The sequence below is a fragment of the Tinamus guttatus genome, unplaced genomic scaffold (genome assembly GCF_059628265.1).
Source record: "Tinamus guttatus ecotype Peru unplaced genomic scaffold, ASM5962826v1 Tinamus_guttatus_pri_ptg000459l, whole genome shotgun sequence".
Lineage (NCBI taxonomy): Eukaryota > Metazoa > Chordata > Aves > Tinamiformes > Tinamidae > Tinamus > Tinamus guttatus.
This window is the reverse complement of record NW_028288993.1, coordinates 2,501,172-2,519,009: the sequence shown is the minus strand read 5'-3', so window position 1 is coordinate 2,519,009 and position 17,838 is coordinate 2,501,172. Positions and strand designations below refer to the sequence as shown.

Genomic DNA, 17,838 nt, shown 5'->3' with positions numbered 1-17,838 from the left:
GCACTGGGAAGCAAGCTTGTTCTGCCGAAGTGCTGGAATCCCTGCATGCCCTCTTGTGGATACAGGGCTCTGCTGGCCGCCACCAAGCTCTGTTTCCCACTTCTCCCGTCAGAAGAGAGGAGCAGAAAATTGAGAAACAGCCCTGGAGTCTGCAAGGAGCCCTTCTTCCCACAGTGCAGCCTTGCAACTTAACCAGTTCTTATTCCTCCAGCAGCTGGCTGTGTCCCCCAGAGTTTTGTTAATTAAAATTTGGTTCTGCTGCAGCTTTCAAGACTGTCATCCTCTGTGTTATGAGGCAGAGAATTACCATTCCGATGGGTGGGAGCAGCTAACTGCAGCCAGCATGGAAGCAGAGGGAATTGGAGCAGGAGGGCTGCTCATCCCTTTCCTTTGTTCTGGCCACAGACAGCCTTGGAGCGAATGTCTCCGGCAAAACTGGTGCCAGTCTTTCTCCTTATAGTCAAACATTGTAGAGAAATGGTGAAAGTGGCATAAGCAGAAAGACCAAGTTGTTAAATTGAGGCACCTAGTGACACCGGTCTGCGTCCAAGAATTTCAGCCTCTGCTCTTTGGGACACTAAAGTCTGACCCCAAGCACCTAGATACAGTCACTCGTGTTTTACAAGTGTGCTGACTTCTTTGCTTTTATGACTTTTGCCAAAATTCTTTTTTACCTTTAAAAGCAAATGTGTAGAGGTAGTAGAAAAGTAAGGTAAGAGTAATTAAGGAAAGTATGGTCTCTGTCTTTTGGAGCCTGCTATATCTGAGATCTCTCTTCATGGTAAAAATCTGGAGTTCAGTGGAATCAGTTTTCTCTGGAGGCAGAAGGGGAGTGATCTCTGCTAGGTCTTGTCCAGAAGGCAGGTGGCTCCATGCTCTGTTTGGGCCCTTGTCAGCTCCATGCTGAGTTCTCCGCTGTGGCTGCAGTCCTGGAAAGGAGTTAACTTCCAGCTACTCGCTGCTGATGGCACTTGACAAGGACAATTAAGGATAAAAGCAGCCCTAAGGATCTAATCAAATGCTTCTTTCTATTTTGCAGCCTAAAGGATTTTTACAATTTCTATGAAGTTGTTGGCTTAAAATGGAAGGTAGGTATTTACCAGGTGGGGAAAAGGGGAAGTGTGTGTAGGAGGGAAAGCAAAGGAGGCCAGTGATTACTTAAGAAGGGGCTGGAGAAACAAAGGCAATCTGAAAGAAACCCGTGGTGAGGGTAAGGTGGGTCCCCCTCATGGCATGTTTTTGTATGGATGTAGTGCAGACTCCCTCTTATCAAGGCTGTTCTGTTTCCAGGCAAAACGAAATCGTGAGCACTGGTTTGATGACCTTCCACGGACAGCATTCCTTATTTTTAAAGGTAACGTGGCGCGTTTAGATGACAGCATGCATTCCACCAGGCTGAAAAACATTTCTTTATGAAGACAAGGCCTTCCAAAGGGACTTTGTCACTGTGCGTCTCTGTGCCCAAATGTCCCTGGTAAACAGCTGAGAAAGTCCTGCTGACCAGCTCACTTTGTATTCAGAGCTTCCAAGGCGCTTGAGTCTCCAAGGGAGATTTGTCTTGTAAATATTCCCTGTGCTCTGTCCCAAAAAGAAACTTGCATAAAATAAGAGGCCTCTTGGCAGATACTCTGTAACAAACCAGCTCCTGAGGCCATGGCGAGCTGTATTCCTTTCCCAGCACAGAGGTTAGCTGGGGATATTTGCTTGCTGCATCTAGCAGAGTTTGTAGATTTGTTTCTCTGTATCCCAAGCAGTAGCTCACAGCAGTCTGTGCAGTAGATTTGTGCTTTTGCAGAAGCTGCTAGGCTTCCTAGTCCCAGGATGTGATTGCAGTGCTCATACAGGTCAAGTTCGGCTGCTAAGGAGAGGGAAAGAGATCAGAAATATTCATCAGGGTAATCTTTCTTGCCAATGTGACTCATGTCCCCTGTCCTAAGTTTCCTGACAGAACATAACCATTCAGAAATAAGAACTTATCTGCAGTTCCTTTTTCAATGTTTTATGCTGATGGGGGCAGTTAATACTGTCTTGAAGCAAATTTACTGCTGCCATAGGAGCCCTGCATATTTATGCTAATGCACTCACTCCTTTCCAACATATTCATTGCCCCATATGTGGTCAATGCTTCATCAGCTGTATTTATCTATGTAATATTTTTGTGATGTGGTTGGAGAGAAGATGTCTAAGTGGATGAAGAGAGCTAGTTCATTCCTACTGGTGTTCTAGAGGAAGATTGGTCCCAAGAGACCAAAGGTAATAATCTTCTAAAGCATTTAGTTTCTGTGCTGAGAATTGATAGGAAAATGTCTCTTGGGAGAAGATAGAGGAAGCTGTGTGTGAACTATAGGGGAATGCATAAATATTTGTTTTCCTTCCTGCAGGCATCAACATCCTTGTGAAGTCACGAGTGTTCCAGTACATCATGTGTAAGTAGGAGAAACGAACAGCCTTCTGCTATGCTGCCTTCGTCACATGGATGTTATGTCTGTGCCACGTAAGAGCTGTCTGTGCAGGAGTTCAGTGTGGTAGGGCCTGCTCTGCTGTCTGAGCCATGGCCCACACAGGAATTCCTAAAATTTTGGTGGAGAGAGTGGGAAGAGTGTGTTGGTACTGGCTGCTGCTGCACTTTGAGTTCTCAGTTCTCACCGTGGTTGAATCATCTGCAGGGGTTTATTGGTTCAGTACTTCCTAAGACACGTGTGGATCTGATTCTATAGGACCTGGCTTGTTGCAGGGGACAGATTGTTTGGCCTGGAGGTTTTTATCTTGCAACCGAAGGCTGCTGGAGCCGGTCAGACTTCTCGTGTTGCCTGCACTCGAGGAGTGTAGCATCCTTGTTACTGGGGGGATTGCCTGGCAGTTGTGCTGCCTGTGAGAATGATTTTGTCTCCTCTTCCATAGAGGAGAAAAAGTGGTCACTTGTGGTGCTAGTTGCTGTGTTCTAAATGATCTCTTCCTACTCAATAGTGTTTTTTTTTTGAATGCCAGAAGAGAGGATTTTGTGAGTTAGGGTGATAGACTGAGTGAGGGGTTGGGAAGACTTGAGTGAAAAAGAGCAGTCTGCCATCTTTGGTTTTCTGGATATGCCTATGGGGGAGAAGGGGAACATGCAAATTGACAGAAGTTTTATCTTGCACTTTTGGGGAACCTGCTGCGTTTATTTTGCACTGTTGTGGACATAGTGATTCTCAAGAGCCTGTTTCAGAACTAGGAAGATGAAATATGCATGCATTAACATAGCAGAGTATAAGATAATTATTGGTAAAAGGAGTTGTAGTTTTGCCTTTTCTTTTTTTTTTCTTTTTTTCCTTCTTTTTCTTTCCCTCCTTCTGGAAACAAAGGTGCTTTATCTGTTTCACAGGCTGGGAAAATGCAGGGCAGAAGTTCAGACTCTCCTAAGCCATGAGTTGAAACCTTTAGTTGACTTGGAATTATGTTCCAAGCACTGACTTTTTTACTTGTCCTGTATTGTAGGCTCTGTTGTAGAAGTCTACTTAGTAGGTTAGGAAAATGGTATTTTCTGATCTAGGAGTGTTTTTCCTATGGGTTTTTGCTTTGTTTTCCAGATACTGTGGTGGCTGTGAATGGAATTTGGATTCTTGTTGAAACCTTCATGCTGCAAGGTAGGAAATATTTCTTCATTCTTGACTATGTTTTGGGATGGTTAAAGAGGAGGCTAGAAAATCTCGTTCTTGTGTCTTTCAGGAGGGAATTTCTTCTCCAGAAACGTCCCATGGAGCTACATAGTCTTCCTCACAAGTAAGTTTTTGTCTCCTAGATGTTGCTTCATAACCAGGTGGGAGGGCAGTGCGGACAGCTCTGTTCCCAAGTGTCAAGTTAAAAACGGAGTCACAAGGGGCACAGACTGTGCCTGGCGGGGACTGTCCTCATGCAGACAGACCTGCCTGTGCCCTGCTCTGCTCTCGCCCTTCCCCGAGCTGCAGCAGTCAGGGGAGCCTCACTGCACAGACTGAAACGTTACTGCTAGAGCTGGCTCAGCCCTGAGAGCAGAGCAGCCTTGTTGGCTGGACACAACGTGCAAGGTGATAAGCTCCTGCAGCCTGTGCTGGCCCTGCGTGGCGCTGCCCTTGCTATTCCAGAAGGATCTTGCTATTCCAGGAGGATCAGACCAGCTCTGATCCCATTGTGCTTGTGAGCTGGCTCCACACAATGTGAGGCAGCCCTGTTGGAGTGCAAGGTGCAGGAGAGGTGTGAAAGGACTAGCTGGACTACTTGATTAGTTAAATTTGACTATTTGATTATTAGCTTGCAACTAGAACGTCATCTCTCCATCAACGTGTGTCTCAGTCTCCCCTTTTCAGCCCAAACATAAACACCAGACCTTTATGCACTGCCATGAAGTTTCTGAGTGCTGAGAGTTTGTTTCTCAGCTGCCAGTGTCACTGCCTCAAAATAGTGTAGAACTGCAGTAAGAGATGCTTTGGAGAACCTGAGAAAGGCTACTGAGGTCCAGTTTGACTTCTGGGTAGCTCTGGTGCTTCCCTGCTCATTACTCTCATTAGTCTTCAAAGCACTCTTGGAAGTCTGAAGGCAGAGACACTCTTGACACTTTCTTTTACAAGGATGTTGTCACCAGTCTCTTCTCCTCTAACCTCCCTCTTTGGAGCCTGCAAAGGAAAATTCTGGGATGCCCAGAACAAGGCATGATCATGTCATTGTTTTGTTGCCTACAAACCCACAAGGTGCTACCAGGACAGAGATGGCTCCTCTTTGAAAGCATCTCCTTGCAGATTGCAGGCTACATTGTGGGATGTCCAATATGTTCTGCCAGAATAGAAGAAAATAAAACCGACAGGACTGAATTTCCTACCTGATTTTCTGGCCTTTTCTACAGGAGTTTATGCCTCAGCATTCATAGTGTGTTAGCCAACTGGGGAGAAATCTCCACGAATACGAATGAATGTGGTGCTTTGGAGGGAAAGTGTTATTTGCTTGACGTCTCACTGAGGATAAAGAGGATTGGCTGGAGTCTGTTAAGCCCATGTTCAGCAATTCTGTATGTTCCTAAAGCACCAGGCATATTTGAGGACCAGCCTTTGTGTAAGGCCTCTTTGTGATGCTGCTTATTTCTGTCTTTGTCTCTTGTCTTCTACAGTCTATGGCGTGGAGCTGCTGCTGAAAACCACTGGCCTGGGGCCTGTTGAGTACCTGTCTTCGGGGTGGAATCTGTAAGTGTGCACTAAAGTTTTGAGAGATACAGTGAAAATTGCTGGGTTAGAAAGACTGACTTTCGAGAGCAGATTTTAGACCTGTAGATGAGGCCACCTGCAGGACATTATAATTGTTCTGTGCCTGGCCTTGTGCATCTTGTCAGGCGGGAGTGGCACCAAGTACCACTTCTCTGCTGAAATCCAATGATACATCATTGCTTTTGTTATATCTCTATTTTTTTTTTCCAGCTTTGACTTCGCAGTCACCCTCTTTGCATTTCTGGGGCTCCTGGCACTGGCATTTAACATGGAGCCGTTCTACTTCATTGTGGTCTTGCGACCTCTTCAGCTGCTGAGGTGAGACAGGGAGGCTGTGTGGGGAGGACGGAAAAGAGATGGGAAAGAAAACAGCCAGGCTTGTTTTCATTCAATCCCGTTGGGGACTGAGCTCCTTAGCAGGAAAGGGCAAGGATTGCTCTGTGGGTACATGACCATGGCAAGCAGGAATTACGTGGGGTAATGAGATTAGGCAGAGTTATCAAAATGACTGATAACAAAAACTTGGGATGGGATATGAAACCCCGTGCTTTGGAGCTTAAGCTGATCTCTATTAGAGATCAAGGGATTTACCAGGGGCAGATTATCCTATGTCTGCCTTCGTGGGGTTCTTGCACCTCCTCTAAATTGTCTGATGCTACTCAGAGAAAAGCTCTTCTGTCAGGGTGAGACTGTCTGAGCCAGTTTAATAATTTCCATTGAATTACCAGAAATTACAGTTTTCAAAGGATACTGCTTTCTAGGGTGAAGCACAACCCAGCTCTGACTGCATCTCACTGTATAAGCAAGACTGGCTATAACCTCTCTGCAGCTCAGCAAGACGGGTACGATTAACCCTCCCGTGCTGAGACTGCTGCAGAGTTTCAGTCACCCTCACAGAATGCTTTGAGAGCCATGATGGAAGGTATTTTCAAGGGGCAGAATATTGTTAATATTGTTTTATTAAAATAAATCTAGTGTGGCTTAGTTCTTCACTGAAGATTTAAAGAACGCTTAATGACACTTGGGCAGGGGGAGACTTATTTTCTCCATCGCTACCCTGCCAAAGCCTGTGTTGGTAACTGTGCTTCTCTGCAAAGGCTGATGAAATTGCCGAGTTTGACGTTAGCAGGCAGAATGTGGTTTTACTTTCATCGTTTTATTGAGTCATGGGGGAAGCAGAGAAAAGCTTGTGTCTGAGGAAAGGAGAAATGAATCCTGACCCTGTGCACAGGACTGATTTAGGCTCCCGTGGTTTCAAAGATGTAGCTATTTATGCTTCATGCTCTATAACAAGATGAGAGTCTTTCTTTGAGATACCTTAATCCTGCAGACACTTACTTGGATATGTCGCAAGCATTCAGATGGGATAAAGACACCTGCTCAGGTGAGCAGAGTATTTGAGTGAGTGCAGATTCAGTGAGTTTGATGTCAGGAGGCCTTAGCTGCTCATTGACTTGTGTGATGGAGACTTGTGATACTCTTCTAACCATTCCCAGCAATCATGAGAACTCAAGGATTGCCGTACATGGATAATCATGCACAATTCTCCTTTCAGGCTCTTTAAATTGAAGAAGCGTTACAGAAATGTCCTGGACACCATGTTTGAGTTGTTTCCCCGTATGGCCAGGTACCAACTGACTTGTCTTTGGGTGGGAGAAAGAGGGAAGAGGGCCTGGGGCTGGCATCAGGATAGGGACCTGTCCAACCTGCCAAGAAAATGGATGGGCTGAGCTGTCAGTTCTCCTGCTCCTAGGACTTCTTGGATGAAAGCAGACCAAACACTGCAGAGCAGCAACAGCTGGGAGACTGGTCTGAGGTTTTCAGTGCTGTTTCCCATCTATAGAAAATACTTTGTGGAGCTACCAGCCAGTACCTTTTCTCCTCTGTAAACGACTATTCAGTAATGCAGTTCTTTTCATGCTTATGTCCTCCAGCCTGGGTTTAACCCTGCTGATCTTCTATTACTGCTTTGCCATCGTTGGCATGGAATTCTTCGCTGGTGTGGTCTACCCGAACTGCTGCAAGTGAGTACTGCAGATCCTTCCTCCTCTGCAGCAGGTTTGGTGCAAAGGAAAGAGCTGTGCCTCCCTCATCGCTAATCCCTGAGAAGAAGGGGCCAGAGGGTGGGTTGGAATAGACCTTTGTAGCAAAGGCAGCATATTTGGGAAATCCAGGGAAGTCACTTCACCTCCTTGTCCCTTCTCATCTTACATGATGTCAGACGACCAGAAAATGCCAAGCGTTAAGGGTGTGAGACAGAGATTTTGCCTCAAATGTCCAGTTTCTCTGGCCTAATATTTACCACATGACTAGAAGGACCCTGGGCTTCTGCTGAGCTGTGAGGGTGGAGAGGCAAGTGTTGGCCAAGAGGGGAAGCTGCCATCCTGTTCACAGCCTCCTAAGCATTCTGGTGTCTGTAGCCCGTGGGATTTTCCTTGCTTTTCCATCTCTCTTCTCATTCCTTGTCCTGGTTTCTCTGATTAGTACAAGCACAGTGGCAGATTCTTACCGCTGGGTGAACCATACCATTGGCAACAAGACAGTTGTGGAAGAAGGCTATTACTATCTCAACAACTTTGACAACATTTTGAACAGCTTTGGTAAGGGCGGTTTGCTTCATAGTGAAGACTATTTCTTAATGGATCTGTGTTCCTGCAGAGCTGGATGACAGGATTGCAGTGCTCATTTTGGCCTGGGATTCTCCCAGGAATTCCTGCCAATATGCCTTAAACAATCAACAGTCCTGCTCTTCCTGTCTGGATAGCTCTAGCTGAGTAGTTTTGTCATGATTTTTTTGCAAGATGAGCATACATCTCTTAACAGGCAGTGTGAAGCCAGCAGGCTTGTTCTAATAGGTGATCAGGTGAGACTTCCATAGATGTTTAAGAAGGGGTTTAAGTTACTACCCTGCGAAGGAGCTAACAGTGATGCTGTTACATTTCTTTAAACCTATTGATGAGAATAATTTGAATACAGTAATTTTTCTCCATGATTTTTCCACGGATGCTTATTTTCTCTTGGCGGTGTCGGAGGTCTCCATGCTGTCATGTGGAAAGGGTCAGGCTTGTTTCTGATTCTTCTTAAAAAATACAGATCAAGGTATGCTCCTGATTCAGTGGGTCTTGGCAGTGAGAAGATGCCGAACTAATTGCAGTGATAAAGGTCTCTGGATTTGCTGGGTGTATTGCAACTTGGTGGGCTGTATAAAAACTTGATGTCTTGAAAAGTCTTTGACGGGGACAGCTGAGGGCTAATAAGCATTCTGAAACAGATCCAGTTGGGTAAGGCAATTATCTTTCTTTTTTCTTCCACTCTTACACAGTCACGCTGTTTGAGTTGACAGTCGTCAACGACTGGTACATCATCATGGTGAGTAAACCTCTGCTACCTTTTCTGTACAGACAGTGCTGACACTTGCCAGGACACTGCTGAGCTAGATCTTCTACCACCACTGCTTTCCTCCCCAGCAATTGGAGGTGTGCAGCATTAGGCCCAGCACTGTCACTTGCTATTGCCAAATATTTGTTTCTATAGATTTTTGGGTGATATTTAACACCGGTGAGGCCCTGCTGAGTATGTTTCTCCTGAACATTGATCAGCCTTCAGAGCAGATTTCAGGATCTGGAAGAGTGAAGTCCGTTCTATTCCATCTTATCACCCTGTGCTCCAGGCCGTGCTTGTACAGCAGCAAAGGCTCATATGCTCAGGGTTTAAATTATGTTTATTTGCATTTAGAGGCTGATTAGCTACAGTTGGAGCACTGAGCAATGTGCAGGTAGTCACTGGGGCTATAGCTGTCAAGCCACGGATACGAGATAGGTGATGTTTGTGCTGTTTTAAGCTGGTGACAGCTAACAGGAGGCTCCCCCTTCCTTTACACACTACTGACATTTTTACCTCTCCTCTCTAGGAAGGGGTGACCTCACAAACCACTCACTGGAGCCGTCTTTACTTCATGATCTTCTATATCGTGACCATGGTAGGTTTCTGGAGAGGTTTTGTGTATCAAGCAACGTGGATGGGGACAGGAGACTTTTTCCACCATGTTCTGGTGGGAGCCTCCATCCCTGAATGAGGAGAGCTCTGCTCCTATACATAATGTCTTCCAGAAACAGGTCTGCATCCACAGCACATGAAAAAAAGTTGAATCTATAAGATTTCTGGTCATTGACAAAGCTGATGCTGTAGAAATCTGGGCCTGGGATAAAGACTTAAGCAGCACAAAGGTTTTGTTCTGTCCCTTTTGTGGCTGACTGTCTGTGGTTTATTCATAAAAAAGCAGATAAATATGTGAGTCGGGACATGCCCATCCCCTGTGGCCAGTAGGGGCTGGAGCACCAGCAGGTAAAGCCCAGACCAAATGTTGAGCTTCCTGTTGTTGGGCTGGAAAAACTCCCCAGCAACAGCCTGCTGACCTCTTCTGTCCATGTCCTCTCCCAGGTGGTGATGACGATCATAGTGGCCTTTATTCTGGAGGCTTTCGTCTTTCGCATGAACTACACACGGAAGAACCAGGATTCGGAAGGTCAGGACTTGAGAAGTGGCCAACTCACCGTTTTGTGTCTTCTCACTGATGTCTTGTGTCTGTAGGGGAGAATGGGATTGACCGGCACAACCAGATTCCTTTTAGCCTGGTTTCCTAAACTCATCCCTATGCTTTTGTGTAGTATATCTACATGACCTTTCTTCTCTATCCTCATCTATCTCAAAACCCACCCACCCCTATGCCCAGAAGTGTGTGTAGAAATATGTGCACATATGTGTGTACATAAATGCATGCATATATACATACATATGTGGATGTACAGAAATATTTAATTGAACCATTTCAAGGAGATGATTCAAGCAGAAGTCTACGCAGGTTTGGTAAAAGGCAGGATGCTAGGAAGCATTGTTGCAAAGATAAAAAAAAAAAAGGCAAAAAAAAAAAAAAAGCAAAGCTCGATGAGAGGCCTTGTGAGGGGGCAGATGTTTATTTTAAAATCAATTTTGTGCCAATATGCTGTTACCAGCACCAGGACACAGACCTGTGTCCACTTGGCTCATGCAGCATTGAGGCACTGACACACTGGATCCATGAGGTTTGCCAGCATTCCTGGTCAAGGCTTAGAGGGCAAAGGATGCTGCTTGTTCAATCCTCTTCATCTCTACTGAGTTCCTTTTAGGCGTGTGACCATGTACTGGTTTTGGATGTGCTTTTTTGTACCTTTTAGGAACTAACAGTGCCTCTTCTCTGCCATCACACCTCTCTGAGTCGGCAGCATTTACTCACTGTCCCTTTGTCTCCTGAGCTGGGTGTTTGAAGCTGAATGTAACTTCATGACCTGCTAATTAGGTGTCATAAGCACATGCATCTCTTATAGTCCTTCTGCTTTCCCCTCTGGTTCTCCACAAAACACTTTTCTATTCATTCTCCATTCTATTCATTCTCCATTCTTAATAATTCTTTTCATTTTTTTCCATGGAAAGCGAAAGATAGATCCAGCAAACTTGCATGTATTTAATACCAGTGAATCTGCCTTGCAGAAACATGTGACAGCCGCAGCCACAGGAGCAGCTTTGATCAGCACCTCGTCTTTCTCAAGTGCCAGGAAGTCCAAATGTGAGGCACGGGCCCATAGGAACCAGACAGTTTCACCTACAGATCCACTTTTCATTTCAAGCTTTCCTGTATCCAGTTTTAAGAGTGCAGAAAAGGACATTTGCTAGTACCTTACTCTCAAGCTGAAGGTCAAAGGCAGCAATTACTGGGCAGTTATTTGCTTTTCTAATCAAGTTTGTAGGCAAGCAAAAAGCCACAAGATTTTCTTAAGGTACTGAGGTGCCTAGTGCTTTAAAAAGGAAGAGATGCCTTCTGGCCCTGTACACTAGTTATTTCCTTGCTGCCTTGTTGGGGAACAAGGACATACCTGCATGCCTAGCAGTGGGCACAGGCCAGATCCTGCTTGGTCCTGTGTGCCGTTGAGCTTTGTCCTTCAGGGTTATTGTCAAGAATTTCCTTAAGTTCCTGTGGAACTTTTGGTGTTTCAGTTTGTGGCCATTACCTCTAGTTCTGTTGGTGGCCACCAGTGAAAAGAGACCAGCACCATCCTCCTCACTGCCTCCCTTGAGGTAGACACTGCTCAGGTCCCCTCTCAGCCTTCTCTTCTCCAGGCTGAACAGGCCCAGCTCCCTCAGCCTCTCCTCATAGGGCAGATGTTCCAGGCCCCTGATCATCCTTGTGGCCCTGCGCTGGACTCTCTCCAGCAGCTCCACATCCCTCTTGTCCTGTGGGGCCCAGAACTGGACACAATACTCCAGATGTGGCCTCACCAGGACTGAGTAGAGGGGCAGGATCCCGTCCCTCGACCTGCTGGAGACGCTCTTCTTAACTGTAGTGGCTGTCGAAAGCAATGTTCATTGTGGTGACTTTTTTTTTGCTTCCTTTTCCTTGCCCCTCCAGAAGACAACGGCATCATGCTGGAGAAGGAGATATCCAAGGAGGAAGTGATTGGGATAATAGAGCTGTACAAGCGGAGTTCAGCTGCCACTGAGACGTCTCAGCTGCAGAAGATTGTTTTGCAGATGGACAAATATGGGGTAAGAGGAGTGAGGTGCTGCAGGTTCTCTGCTTCAGGGGGGAGGGAGATTTGCTAGGGCCACAAGTGCATTTTTGCTGTTTTCTGTAGAGAAACTGTGTGTGACTTCATAGTCTTCAAAGCTGTATTGCTGAAGGAACTTTGTAGCACGGTCACAAAGTTTTGCTGCTCTAGGAAAACAGCAACTCAATTTCCCCTGTGCTCTGAAAAGCTTTGGCAAAGGCTCATTGCTATAGTCTGCAAACTTTGCTTAGTGCTGTCGTGACCCAGTAACGACCGGAAGAAAAGCGTATTTCTTCTTCTCTGAAGAAGCCACCATCTTGTAGTTCTCTTGCCTCTTTCTGTAGCGTAATGTGGCTCAGACAGTCCTGAAACTTCATGCAGCAGTACAACAGTATCAGTTCCAAACACCAGACTTCCTTTCTCTGCAGCACTGTTTACATTTCCACTCCCAAAAAAGGATGTTGACAATTGGAGAATGAAGTTGGCACAGATAACTATTCTTACCTCTGCGAGCTGTTGTCTCATGCATTTGAGGGGTATTTAAATGTGTATTTTAATAACTGCTGCTATATTCTCACCACTGCAAAGAGTAGGTGCTACAGTCTCTTAGGTGACGCTTAATTGCTTTGGTTGACTTGCTAGTTAAAGTTTGAACTCCTGTTCACACAGGTGAAGTTCACATTATCACGTAGTGATAACGATACTGATCATAAACACTGTTTTCAAAGCAATAAACCAAAGAAGATTGCTGTCCTCAGCCTTGCAATGGAGTATAGAAACGTGATGTTAAACCTGTGCCTTTTAATGGGGTTTCTTTTCCTTTCACTACAATTCAGATAACGCATATGACTAGAGAATAATTCAGGCTTTGGCTTTCTGTGTACATGATTTAAGAATTTGGGCCCATGGAGTAAGCGGTGTGGTCTAGACAAATGGAACCTGAGCTTGTGCTAAGACGAGACCTGCCTTGGAAGCTCGAGTTTGAGTCTGTTCCAGATGCTGCTGTCACATTCATTGGACTAAATAAGTGCCTCTGACAGAGGTGTGCCCAGCTGAGCTGATCTCTTGCAGCTCCCTTTGTCGTCTTTTGGGAGCTATCAGTGTGATTTACCAAAGCCTGCAATGGATGCCTGTATTTCGTCAAGTGATGTGCACCCTAAAAATGCTTCTGAGGAAGGAGCCCAGGGTATCCTGGGCTCATCTGTGGGTGACGGATGTCAGCATGAAGGATGCCTGAAGTTCTGAGAGCTGATCCTATGACTTCGGTGATTAATAAATGTCTTTTTTTTTTTTTTTAATCTCTTTCCTCCTTTCTCCCTCACTTTCAGCAAATGTCAACACTGTTTCTGGGACGCAGATCGAGAACCAAGAGTGATTTAAGTATGAAGATGTATGAGGAGGAGATACAGGTACGTGCACCTGAGTGGGAAATACCACCCAGCCTCTGGGGTGAGCACTGCCCAGAATAACACACAATCCTTTTAAACACTGAAGATCTCTGCCTTTAAGACCCAGGCAGCTGTGAGCTCTGTGGCACAAGTTGGCAGTAGATTAATCTTTTTAGATTCATCAGTTCTGGCATTTGGTGACTTTCTCACCCCCCCCTGAGTGCTCAGAGCCTCCGTGGCCTCATGTGTGCTGCAGCTCCCGGGGCTGCCGGGCTCTCCGAGGTGGACATGCCTGCCAGGGGCCAAGGGCACCTGCGTCAGGTGCTGCTGGGGTTTGGCTGCTAATTTATTAAGCCGCAGGAATGTGATTGCACTTGAGCTGGGGAGTGTCTGCGCCTGACGCACACGTTGAGTGTTCCCCGGGCCAGAGCGGTGGGGTTTGGTGCTAGCAGTGCTGCGCCAGCTTTCCCTCAGGATACGGAGAAAAAAGGATCAGGAACCTACACTCTGGATTAACACGTTCCCTACTAATGTCCTCCAAGGTTAGGAGCTCCATGCCGTGAATTAGGTGACTGTAGTGCATGCCAGACTTGCTCTGTAGGTTGAAGGACATCGGCTAATATAATGATTAGCATCCAAAGCATTAATCCCTTAACCTTTTAAATCTGTCCTTTGCCCCTCGGACAGCTAGCTTGGAGGGGATGAGTCTTCCTCCATCTAACAAAGAAACATGTTCCTTGTCACAGAGCTGGCTGGAAATCCACAGGGAAGTGCCCTGTGTATCCTGCTGAGCCTCCAATTTGGAAGTGGTAAATGCCGTAATGTCAGAGCTAGAGTCCTGGGCATTAATAGAGTCCTGAGCATTGTGGAGAGGCACCCTGGGGTGACAGTGATGTGGCTTTGCCCAGGTTTGTCAGTCCTGCCAGCTCAGGCAACAGTACCCAGGCCGTAGCTGCCACTTACTGCTCTGTGTGGGCACTGGGGTCCCGGTGTGCCTCTTGGAGCCGTGCTGAGGTTACCAGCTCCTTCCAGGGATCAAGTTTTCCAGGACTTGGCGTGACAAGGGAAAGGGGAGCCCAGAAGGAGTTCCTGTTTGCCTGAGCAAGTGCAGTGCCCTCAAGAAGTGGAGCAGCTTTGGGGATCTTCCTGGGGTGGAACGAGGCACCCAGGAGCAGGAGGGAGGCTGATCTCGGTGTGTTTGATCCCTTGTTGCAGGAGTGGTACGAGGAACACGCCAGGAAAGAAGAGACTCAGACACCATTGCAAGAATCTGCACCTGCTTCCAACAATTCTCTGAAGCCCTCGAGCCTTCGGCAACGCTCCCAGACTGTCATTTAGGCCTAGCTAATGCAAGCCACCCTCTATGCAATAACCTAGAGTATTACTTCACAGCGTATATATTGGATGGTGTATATAGGTCTGTTCAACGTCCTGGTTGACTTTAGGGTTTAAATCTCTTCTTCAAGGCAGTGAATTGTGGAGAAAAAAAAAAAAGAGGCCCGAGGGGCTCTGTGAGACTGCAGGAACCAGGCTGAACGAGATGGCTACGCTCAGCACAGAGGGAGCATCTCTGGCAGAACAGAGTCCTCTTCCCTCTGACCTGCTTCCCAGGCTCAGACCTGTTGCTTGTCTTACCACTAACAGACCCTTGGGGAAGAGATAGGTGATCCATTAACAGCAGGAAACGTGCCGAAGCCGTGCCGAAGCCACCTGCTTAATAATGTTAAAACTTTTGCCCTTTTGAAGATGCAGTTTTTCGAAGGGTGTCATTAACTAGATGTAAAAGATCAGGGAAGGAGTATGTTTTGATTCTTCTCACCCCCTCCTTGTGCGAAACAAGGGGAGGTGATGTGAAATTTCAGCACTTTCGGAAGAACAGTTGCTTTCCCCTCCTTTTCGACATGCCTAATGCACTCCTGCTGCAGTTCTAGCTCTGAGTATTGAATTTAGCTGCCTGTGAGCAGCTCTGTGGCAGCTGGAGCCACAACGCAGGGCCGGCAGCTCACGGCATCCAGACTACAGGTTGGAAAAGAGTTTGGGGAGACAAACTTTGTCTCTGCTGCTCGGTTCTTCCCGTGGCACTGCCTAGAATTGGGGTGACTGTGTAGCCCCCAAAGCCCTTGTCTCCCCTTGGCGAGACAGCTGCTTCCCAGGGGTGGCAGTGGTGTGAACCTCGGCCACTGGGCCACCTGCTTTGCAAATGACAGATCTTTGCCTGCTCCTTAGCTCAGAGGATGAGGAAGAGGGAAGGATGTTGCAGCTCCAAGTCTGACATAGCCTGGCCCCGTCTGGGTTAAGAAGAGCTTATAGGCAGAGAGTCCGTAAAACAGCACTGCTGGTTAATCCTCAGCCAAGTCTTGGCTTTATGCAGGTCCCAAAGCAGCAGTGTTGCTCCTCCCTTGTTCTCACCCTTGCAGAAAGGTTTCCCAGGCTGGCAAATCCTAGAGACAAAACCAGGAATTGATAGACAAATCCCAGGAAGTTCCTCTATTGAAGAGCTTTACTGCTCCCCTGGGTGGAGGAGCAGGAATGTGGATGCCGATGCCTCTTCCCATCCATCTTGTAACTAGCAAGGAGGCTGCCTGACCTGGGAGAAAAGAAAAGAAAAAAGAAAAGAGAAGAGAAAAGGAGTCCTACCCCAGCTCCACTGGAGTATTATTTTGTGACTGCATCGGTTGCTTCATCACTCGTGTTTCGTTGCCCACACAGAGCGGTGAGAATGACTGTTGCTGTCAGTTTTTTTTTTTTTTCTGTCACCACAGAAGGTTTGAGGGTTAAAAGTATCTGTGTCAGCTGGAAGGTTTCCTTCCTCTTTTGCTTTTTAGTCTTCTCTTGGGTCCAGATTAAGAGCAGGACTAGCTGGAGAGACCTTCTCCTTCCTCCAGAGAGACGGGACACTGGGAGGTCCGTGTGGTTGTTCACTTTACCCCGTGCACCCGCTTTCCTATTGGTCACCTCAACATGTGGCGTGAGGAATGAGGGAGAGGACTTAAAATTGCTCCTTGATCCCACCTGGGAAAGCAAGGGAGCATTTCAAGGAAAGAATGAACAAGATTTCAAAAGTCTGCCAGATGGCGGTGATTCTGAAACTTCCCATTTAGAGAAGTGGGAGTGTTTGGGTGAACCGAGGGTGAGCAGCCACCAAAGGGTGCTCCTCAGGGCAACGCGTAGGTTCTTGTCTGGGAGCCACAGGAGCTTTGGCATGAAACTCCTTCTGAACTGAACCGTGAAGGACCTTCAAGGGCTGTTTTCTAAAACATCTGACCGCAAATGAATGCACAGAGCAGAGTGGTGCCACTCATGTGGTTGCTCTGCATGGGCTTGTAGCCTGGGGGATCTTTCCAGACTAGTCCTAGTGCTAGCGGAGATATTTCTTCTGATTTGAGCTGGGGGCAGGATGAGCAAAGATTGTGGAGATTAGAAAAAAAAAATACTGTGTTTTCCAACTCCTCCTTCCCCTCCAGCCCATTTCGCACTGCAGGGCACTTGGTGACTTTTTCTGGTGTTTTCTTGGAGGGAAAGAGCTGCAGCTTTAGGCTGTATCTGGGGGCAGCAGGGAGGCACCAGCTGCTCAGCAGGCAACGAGGGAGCTGGAGCTGCGGCTTTGGGCTCAGCTGCTCCTTTCCGCGGTTGCTCGAGGAGGCGTCCCTGCCCTCGCGCACTGTACGCACTGTGTTAAGTATTTTTCTTAACACCAAGGAGGGTCACAGAAGTTTACTTCTTCCGCATGAAGGAAAAGAAGTTTTGAGTACGGGGCATCCCCTTCTATTTGTCCTCCTCTTCCCCACCTGGCACCCGGGCTAACCCCACGGACAATCATTTTGTAGGGAGCAAGGGAGGAAGCACGGCAGGGTTTTGTATGCTGGCGTTTTGTTCATAAAAACGATTTTATGGACGTGTCTGTAAAAAAATGTTCTCTAGATGATTTTTTTTTTCAAGCATACTAATAAAAAGCATCCTCAGCTTGGTAAAGGCAGCGGCTTCTCCTCCTCGGGGCCGTGCGGGCGGCGGAAGCGGGACCTCGCAGCGTTGGAACTCGGCATGCAGCACCCAGAGCTGTGTCAAACCTCAGCGCTAAGATAGTGTCTTTAAGCTTGTGGCTTTTGAAGCTTCCTCTAGTGCTGCATCAAAGGGTGCAAAGGGGCTGGGGGCCTCTAAGGTAGTTTTGACACCGGCCTTGCGTGTGGCTGCTGTTTTGGCCCCGCTTTGGGTGAGGAAGGGGGTGTCACCTCTGGATAACGGCAGAAGCTGCTGGGAGCTTCTGAGCAGGTGCAGGGAGCTCTAATGGTTGTAGGGGGGGGAAAAAGGAGAAACGATGCAAGGACGGGAAGAGCAGGAGCTGCAAGAAGCCGCTCAGCTGTTGGGCTCTTGCAAAACCACCTCAGGGGCCTCGAGGAGAGCGAGGCAGCCGGCCCTAAGGGCCCTCTGCTTTTCTAGCTGAGCCTGCACCCTGTTGCAAGCTGATTCCGCCCCTTGCTCGTGCCCCTGAGCTGATTCGGGAGCCCCAACACGGCGCTGCGGCACCCAGCGCGTGCGGGAGCGAGAGGCACGGGCCCGCTGGCCACACGTGACCGTGCTTGGGGAAGGGCCCCAAGGAAGGAGCACGAGGAACCGCTTCCCCAAACCCCCATCCCGCGTGTGGAAGCTCCCCCGGCTCCC

The 17,838-nt window shown here is 47.4% G+C and overlaps 1 protein-coding gene across 2 annotated transcripts in view; it reads left to right on the top strand.

Moving 5' to 3' along the window:
- The window catches only part of TPCN1 (two pore segment channel 1), a 40,315-nt gene extending 25,676 nt beyond the window's left edge, over positions 1–14,639 (top strand). For both annotated transcript variants that reach the window (XM_010214672.2, XM_088532296.1), the window contains exons 12-27: positions 1,040–1,088; positions 1,291–1,354; positions 2,382–2,426; positions 3,567–3,623; positions 3,706–3,759; positions 5,117–5,189; positions 5,421–5,528; positions 6,766–6,837; positions 7,145–7,234; positions 7,695–7,810; positions 8,533–8,579; positions 9,121–9,189; positions 9,651–9,735; positions 11,653–11,789; positions 13,120–13,200; positions 14,395–14,639. In XM_010214672.2, the coding sequence (XP_010212974.2) occupies positions 1,040–1,088; positions 1,291–1,354; positions 2,382–2,426; positions 3,567–3,623; positions 3,706–3,759; positions 5,117–5,189; positions 5,421–5,528; positions 6,766–6,837; positions 7,145–7,234; positions 7,695–7,810; positions 8,533–8,579; positions 9,121–9,189; positions 9,651–9,735; positions 11,653–11,789; positions 13,120–13,200; positions 14,395–14,517 (1,270 nt within the window). In that variant the 3' untranslated portion in view covers positions 14,518–14,639. The remainder of the gene's footprint in view (positions 1–1,039; positions 1,089–1,290; positions 1,355–2,381; positions 2,427–3,566; positions 3,624–3,705; positions 3,760–5,116; positions 5,190–5,420; positions 5,529–6,765; positions 6,838–7,144; positions 7,235–7,694; positions 7,811–8,532; positions 8,580–9,120; positions 9,190–9,650; positions 9,736–11,652; positions 11,790–13,119; positions 13,201–14,394) is intronic.
- The last annotated feature ends 3,199 nt before the right edge of the window (positions 14,640–17,838 follow it).